At 45.4% G+C, this 7,744-nt stretch overlaps 2 protein-coding genes across 2 annotated transcripts; both read left to right on the plus strand.

Moving 5' to 3' along the window:
• Positions 1-484: 484 nt before the first annotated feature.
• On the plus strand, positions 485-835 carry LOC108367317 (endogenous retrovirus group K member 18 Pol protein-like). The gene has a single exon (XM_017621911.1). The coding sequence runs from the start codon at positions 485-487 to the stop codon at positions 833-835; it is 351 nt and encodes a 116-aa protein (XP_017477400.1).
• A 5,103-nt stretch (positions 836-5,938) lies between these two features.
• LOC108367325 (uncharacterized) lies at positions 5,939-6,616 on the plus strand. Its single transcript, XM_017621920.1, has one exon. It carries the CDS (start codon positions 5,939-5,941, stop codon positions 6,614-6,616), a length of 678 nt encoding a protein of 225 aa, XP_017477409.1.
• Positions 6,617-7,744: the final 1,128 nt, after the last annotated feature.

The following is a 7,744-nucleotide window of genomic DNA, read 5'->3' on the forward strand; positions in this document are numbered from 1 at the left end:
GCCGGAGTTCTCCAGTGATGCCTATGAGTCACTTAAACGACATGTAAGCGAAAATTCAGAACGATTACCAGATTTGCGGGTGGTGGATGGAAGAGTATTCAAAAGAGTGTGTTTCCGGCGGGCGAACGAGGGAGAAGAAGCAACGTGGAGATTGTGGGTACCGGAGGGCCTAAGGCAGCACCTCCTCGGCAGACTGCATTGCGATGTTTCGGCTGGGAATTAAGGAACGGCGAAAACCCTGTGGCGATTGCGAAATCATTTCTGTTGGCCAGGAATGGCAGGTGATGTGAGGAGCTTCGTGGCGGGATGCGAACCATGCCCGAACATAACCTCAAGACCTCAATTGGCAGATACGTTTGGGTCCGAAAGAGTTTTCCAGCGTCTTTACATAGATTTCTGCGGGCCTTATCCCCGATCGAGGGCAGGTAATACGCACGTGTTTGTTGTTCTAGACCATTTATCCAAGTTCGCCTTCTTCAGACCCATGAGAAAAGCGACTGCGCACGAAGTCATAAAGTACCTGCAGAGCGACGTTTTTCATGTATTCGGCGTTCCCGAAGCAATACACTCCGATAATGGCACACAATTTATATCGGAATCATTTGGAAAGTTTCTACAAGGATATGGGGTAAAACATGTCAAGACTGTGCCGTATGCTCCACAGGCAAATGCGTTGGAGCAAGTAAATCGGTCGCCGCTGGCCATGATCCGCACATATCTGTCGGAAGAGGATCATCGAACTTGGGATCAACATGTATCCCACGCAGCTTTTGCGTTGCGAAGTGCGGTTCACGAAGCGATAGGATTGGAACCGTATAAGGCCATATTTGGGTAAACAATGGTTCAACACGGGAGCACTTACGAGCTGCTCCGTAAACTCTATGCGCTCAAGGAAGATTTAGAAGTGGTTTCCAGAAATGACCGCATGGAACTAATGAGAGAAAAATTGGTTTGTGGCCTCGAGGGAGCGTTCAGGAAAGGACAGCAGTCGTACAATACGAGGGCTCGGGCCGTGAGTTTCCGCGTGGGACAGATCGCCTACCGCAAAAACTTCAAGTTGAGCAACGCGGCGGAGGGGTTTAACGCGGAGCTAGCGTCAAAGTATTTAAGATCGTTGGTGCGGGGAGTGAAAGGGAATTCTCTTTATGCACTCGATGACTCGTCTGGTCGGCCGGTGGGTGTTTATCACGCCAAGAATTTACGCGTTTGAACAGCTTCGTACACATATTAACAAGGTCCGGCTTTTCGAGCGCTTTATCACGGTAGACGTTGCTAAATCGTTCGCCCTGTTGCGGTCACACTAATTTCAAACCGGTTGGTGTTCGCGAATGCGACCCTGAACTGCCTTTCCGAACGCACCCCATTCATATGGAGTTTGACGTTTAGCTTTGTGAGGAGAATTCGCTTAGAAGGAACAATTTCTATCAAGTTCCTTCCTTTTTTCTGCAGCCGCACTAGGAGTTGGACGAAATCCAGAAGCCACTACTAAGTTCGAAGCGAAGAGCAAATTCCGTGAAAAAAGAAAAAAACTACCACGTGGTCGAAAGGTGAGACGACACCAATAACCAAGGAGGACAGATTTTGGCACAGGCAAGTTCTGCAGGTGCAAGTATCGTGTTGGCCGAGCGAGCATTTCTTTCTGGGAGCCGGCGGCAGCGGCTGCCGAAACTTGAAGTTTTTGGCGTGGGATATCACGTGGTTGGTTCCGCAGGTGAGACCTTTTCCCAGCGTCCAGTTTCGTGGCCGGCAACCAAATTTTAGTGAGAGCTTTCAGCGGCCATACCCTGGTCATCCCACCTCCGCATCCGATATACCCTTCTTTCTATGTGATCTAGAATAAGACACGAACACACCATATGTTGCCTAGTTGGCAACTCTATGTTCTATTCATTTTCTTATGTTACTTTGTTTAGTATTCGTTTTCTTATGTTACCTTACTTAGCAACTTTTAAGCTTTGTTCGCTTTGTAATTTATGCAAATCATGTATGTACATACGCATGTAAGCTTCAATTGCATTTATACTTGTTCATTCATTTTCTCTCGTTCATTCTTCTATTGGTCAGAGAGACAGCAGCACCTGACTGCTTAACAAATAAAGTAAGCTGGAAATAAAATACGTTTCTATTTCTGATCAAAGTGGTCCTTTTGAGCCGGATCCAGCATCCAGCTAAGGTATAATCTGGTTACGATTTATACCCAGCATAATTAACCATTTCACTTCTTGAGTGAAATCAACTGACGAGCCTGCTGCGCAGTGTCACGAGCTGTAAATTAGTTGAACCACGTTGCTGGAAACTTCCACCACGTGGCAGGGGTTTGCCAGGAATTGTTTCTTTCGCGGAACAATCTTATTCGTACATCACGACGAGTGGTTGCGCATTACGCTTACGTGAATTTCTGTCACTACATCGTTTAGCACCTCGCCTTTTCTGTTGTATTAGCGTCGGCGTGTGCGAAAACCACTATAATGGCTGAAAGTTGGAAGGAATTGGTACAAATTCGCGGACGTACCAAGGCGCCGATCACACGTGGTCTTGGCTTTGCACAAAATCCTCCACCGGATCATGCGCAGAATGATATACTTACACGAATTGAGCGCTTAAAGGAGGCGTGGGATGAACTCGTTGCAGCCACAAACGCGATGTATCAATTCAGTGAAAGTCCCGAATATTCTGATCCAGACCAAGACTGTGGAGTTTACGATGAAAAGCTGTTGACTGCACGTAGTCTGCTTCGCTCGCTACAGGATTCCTTTACGACTCCAACTCAACAACCAAGTTTGGATGACACCATATATCCACTAGCTGAACAACAGTATGCATTTTTTCATCAGTTTTCTACTACTTCGATTTGCCTAAAATTACCATCCCACCTTTCACCGGCCTGTACAAAGCGTGGCCGCCATTACACTAATACACAAAAGTTTCATCATCTCAAATCGTTGCTAAGGGATGACGCTGCGCAAATTATAAAACACATTCTGGTAACTGAGGCGTCTTACGAAACGGCGTGGAACAGATTAAGCGAACGTTTTGATCGCCCACGCCATATTGTCTCCTCATTTATTGAGAACTTTATGGCACTCTCCTGTGCATCAGGTGAAAATTCTACAATTCTTCGTAAAATATCAGACGGAGCAAACGAGGTTATCAGGGATCTACATGCCATATCCCATGACGATCGCGACTGCTGGCTTCTCCACCTTCTCCTAGCCAAGCTAGACTCAGAGTCCCGACGAAAGTGGATTGAATCTAATAAAAATCTCGAAGCACCTACCATAACCGTATTTTGTAAATTCCTTGATTCTCAATGCGACGAATTAGAATTGGTGCAACGTAAGACGCAACCCACCTGCCTTCGCAACTCTGCAACTCGGGTCCTAGTTGCAACTAACGGGGCCAGGCTGTCATAAATGTAATGGCACAGATCATTATCTCATGAAGTGTCCAGCATTCTTATCCTAGAGCACAGATGACCGGCGAGCGATGGCTAAGGGTAAATTGCTGTGCTTCAATTGTCTGAAGACAGGGCACTCGATATCAACATGCAGTTCTAAATTCAGTTGTAAGGTATTTAATCGACGCCACCACACACTTATACATGGCCAACAGTCAGTCGCAGGTACAGCGTCTCGAGCAGGTCAAGAAAGCTCTTCTGGTTCTAGCGGGATCGAAAATGGTACGCCATGGTCCGTATCTCACATCGCACGCTCATTGACATCGACACCAGCTGACACCCACACAAGTCAGCTATCACCGCTTCGTAAGGGATCGACAGCCTTGCTGCCCACAACCATAGTTAAGGTTCAAACCGCCCACGGTGGTTTTTGATATGGCGAGTACTTCTGGACACCGCATCAGAACTATCGTACATCACCGAGCGCTGTGTCCAGAGGCTTGGCATTCCGCGCTCTGCTGGTCGCATCGCTGTATCTGGTATATCGTCCTCAAAGGGTGAAACCACTAGAGGCTGTTGCTCGCTGGTACTTAAGTCTCTCGCTTCGAACAACGTCTTAAATGTGTCTGCGTATATACTCAGCAACATCACCTCATCTCTTCCTACAAAACTTATTCTTGCATCAGAGGTCGAGCAGCTTAAGCACGTTAGGCTTGTAGATCCAACATTCCAGACACCTGGATCGGTCGACATTCTTTTAGGTGCAACCTATGTCTGAAAGGTGTTCACCTGTAACAAAATGTTGGACTCAAAGGGAAATCCTGTTGCAGTTTCCTCAATTTTTAGATGGGTGGTCACTTTCTGGGAAATTGAGGAACCCTGTCAAACTCAACTAATGGATTCTCACGACATAACCGTAGAAGAGCACTTCCAACGCACGCATACGCGTCATACCGACGGTAAATACATTGTAGAGCTACCATTTAAGATGGAAGCCCCGCGGTTTGCGGAGACATTATCGGGCGCTCTTTCACGTTTTCACGCCGTTGATCGTCGTCTACAGAAAACGAATTCCTTCGACTACAGTACATTAAATTTATGAGGGAATATGAGGCACTGGGCCATATGCGACAGCTAAGGCCTCACGAAGTCGACATTCCTAATGGGCAGGTGTTCTACTTGCCACACCATCCAGTAGTTGGTGAAAAACTTCGGGTGGTGTTCGACGGATCGTTTGCAGACAGCAGTGGAGTTGCTATTAATACCGTTTTGCATATCGGTCCTAGCATTCAGCGCAATTTGTTTTCCGTATTCTTGCGATTCAGGATGCACCAATATGCTTTCTCGGCAGACATTGTAAAGATGTTCCGACAGATATGGGTCGCCGAATATCATCGAAACTACCAAAGGATCTTGTGGAGGGAGAGTCTTGCTGATCCCATAAGACACTTCCACGGTTACGTATGGTACGGCTTGCGCACCATATCTATCTGTCAGGGTACTACAACCATTAGCAGAGGACTATAAGCATCAATTCCCACGCGCAAGCTCAATCGTACGTGATGACTTGTATGTTGACGATGTTCTCACTGGTGCCGACTCCGAACAGGAACTCATTGAAAAGCGGAAGGAGCTTGTGAAAATGCCGGCTGGTGCTGGACTGGAACTCCGAAAGTGGGTATCCAACTGCCGTCGGATATGCAAAGACGATGACGCGCAACACACGCTGGGTAAAGACGCCTCAAAGGTTCTCGGATTGCTATGGAGGGTGAATGACGATATACGCACATACCAAACTCACGCGCCTAGTATGCGCACTTCCAGCAAGAGGCAGGAACTTTCCGACGTATCCCGTATCTTCGATCCTTTAGGATTACTGTCACCAGTGACAGTGCAATTCAAAATTCTATTCCAGGAGTTGTGGTTACACAAGCTAGGCTGGGATGATCCTTTGCCAACGCATCTAGCAGAGCGCTGGCTGAAGTACCAAGCTGATATTCACCATATCACCAGCCTGGCGCCACGACGCACTTGGAGCTCCACGGGTTCTCGGATGCTTCAATAAAGGCGTACGCTGGCGCTGTGTATTGCCGCTTCAAGGGTCCAGATAACACGTTCACTATATCATTGATGGCCACCAAGACACGAGTGGCACCTCTGAAGCAGATCTCGCTGCCATGGTTGGAGCTGTGCGGCGCTCTATTGTTGACACGGCTAATGAAGACAATTCTAAACGTGCTTCCGCATAAATCTATAAGGACATACGCCTGGTGCGACTCAATCGTTGTATTGGCTTGGCTGTCTCATCCTCCGGCAAGGTGGAAAACGTTTGTAGCAAATCGAACTGCCGAGATTTAAGAAACTTTGCCACGCAGCGTTTGGAGCCACGTCGAGCCGAGGGAGAATCCAGCTGATTGCGCGTCAAGGGGATTGGCAGCCTCTGCAATTGTGGAAGGGGCCTCCTTGGCTTGGCGCACTCGTAAGCTGCTGTTTCAAACCAATCACCAAGAACTACACCACATCCCGGAGGCCAATGCTGAGATGAAGGGCAGTGTACTAAGCTTAGTGGCTACGGAATCTCCACTTAGCAGTTTATTTGACGCATTGATGGAACGTTCATCATCATGGCAGCGGCTCGTTCGAGTTACAGCCTATGTTCTACGCTTTATTCACAATGCTCGGAAGACGTCACGCAGGCCTGACGCTAAAACACTTTCGTTCGATGAAACCAAGGAGGCGCGCATCCTTTGGCTACAACAGGCTCAAAGCTGTTTCCAGGAAGACATTAAGCAATTAAAACGAAATGATGAGGTGAGCTCGCATTCAAAGCTTCTGCAGTTAGCTCCGTTCGTTGACGAGTTCGGCCTACTACGGGTAGGTGGGCGGATTCGAAATTCAGAATTGCCAACGGAAACGCAGCACCCGGTTATCCTCCCAAAGGAACATCGTGCAACGCAACTCATACTTATCGACGAGCACATTCGTAATTTACATCCAGGAGTCTCAGCGTTGTTTGTGATAGTGCGGCAGAGGTATTGGATTTTGGGAGCTAGAAACCTGATTCGAAAGATTACGCATAATTGCATCAAATGTTATCGACAGAAGCGCACCTCTACACAGCAATTCTTGGCAGATTTACCGGCGATACGTGTTCGCCAAGCACACCCCTTCCAACATATCGGCGTTGATTACGCTGGGCCGCTAACTTTGAATAAATAATAAATTCATTCGTTGTCTGGCGGACAATCAGCGATAATTCAACTTATTTTCGAAGAATCTCTGATGATGTTTTGTACATTTTATCAGGAAAGGAAGAGAGTAGATATTTGTTGAGCATTGTATTTCACCATAGCTTTTTAATTTTGATAGGTAGAATTAAGACCTTGTAAGTCGCATAGTCTCGCACGGGTGTGCTGTTTTATCAGAACCGTAGCGCTGGTGAGAACAGGTAGGAAGCTATAGAGGAGCGAACATATTTCCGCAGCTCGGGCATTTCCGCGGTTGCGTGGTAGGTTGAGAATTATAGCGGGTGACTTCGTGTTCAGAAACCCTACAGTCTCCGAACCGGTTCACCTTATCATTTGGTGAATCTTATCAATTTGTAATTCTTGCGAGACAGGCCGGATTGGCTCAGTTATGATTACCACATTTTTATAAATGTACTAAAAGTGGTATTTTTCGTGCATGGGTCTTTTGGCCTATTTTGCTAATACCTATAGCGAAATAATGAATCTTGGAAGTTTTTAGTAACTAATACTATTAGTTTATAGAAACTTTTACATACGAAGATTTAGTACTTTTAAAATTTAAAAAAATTTTAATTAGTAAAACTCATTTGTTTAACACCTGGGCACCGTTTTATTAGAATCAATTCTTTGAAATGCTGGCCGGCCAGATGGTTACGGTGTTTATATTTTATTATTTTCATATAAATAGTTGTTCAGTCCTAAAAATAGAGTATAACTTATAAATATTATTCATTAAGTATTTTTGGGCATAAACCAGCATTTACATTTCTCTATCAATTTCTTTATTATTCTAAAATAAAGTATGCAATTTGTGCCTTTGTTTATAACAATCATGGAACTTATTATAAAATTAGTGAACGTTGGTCAGCAAGTAGTCCATTTTATATTTTTTTTTAATTCACACGGCATGAAAAATACAGTTTGCTTATATTAAAAATACGTAGGAATAACAGCATAATGGACATTGTGGCTTGTTTAAAGTTCTTTGAACTATAAACTCTAGTTCTTATATAGAGTCGCACTATTTTTAACCGACTTCCAAAAAAGGAGGAGGTTATCAGTTCGTCGGAATCTTTTTTTTTTTTTTTTTTTTTTTTTT

This window comes from Rhagoletis zephyria, unplaced genomic scaffold (assembly GCF_001687245.7).
Source record: "Rhagoletis zephyria isolate East Lansing unplaced genomic scaffold, Rhagoletis_zephyria_1.1 Rzeph_scaffold_00043, whole genome shotgun sequence".
NCBI classification, from domain to species: domain Eukaryota; kingdom Metazoa; phylum Arthropoda; class Insecta; order Diptera; family Tephritidae; genus Rhagoletis; species Rhagoletis zephyria.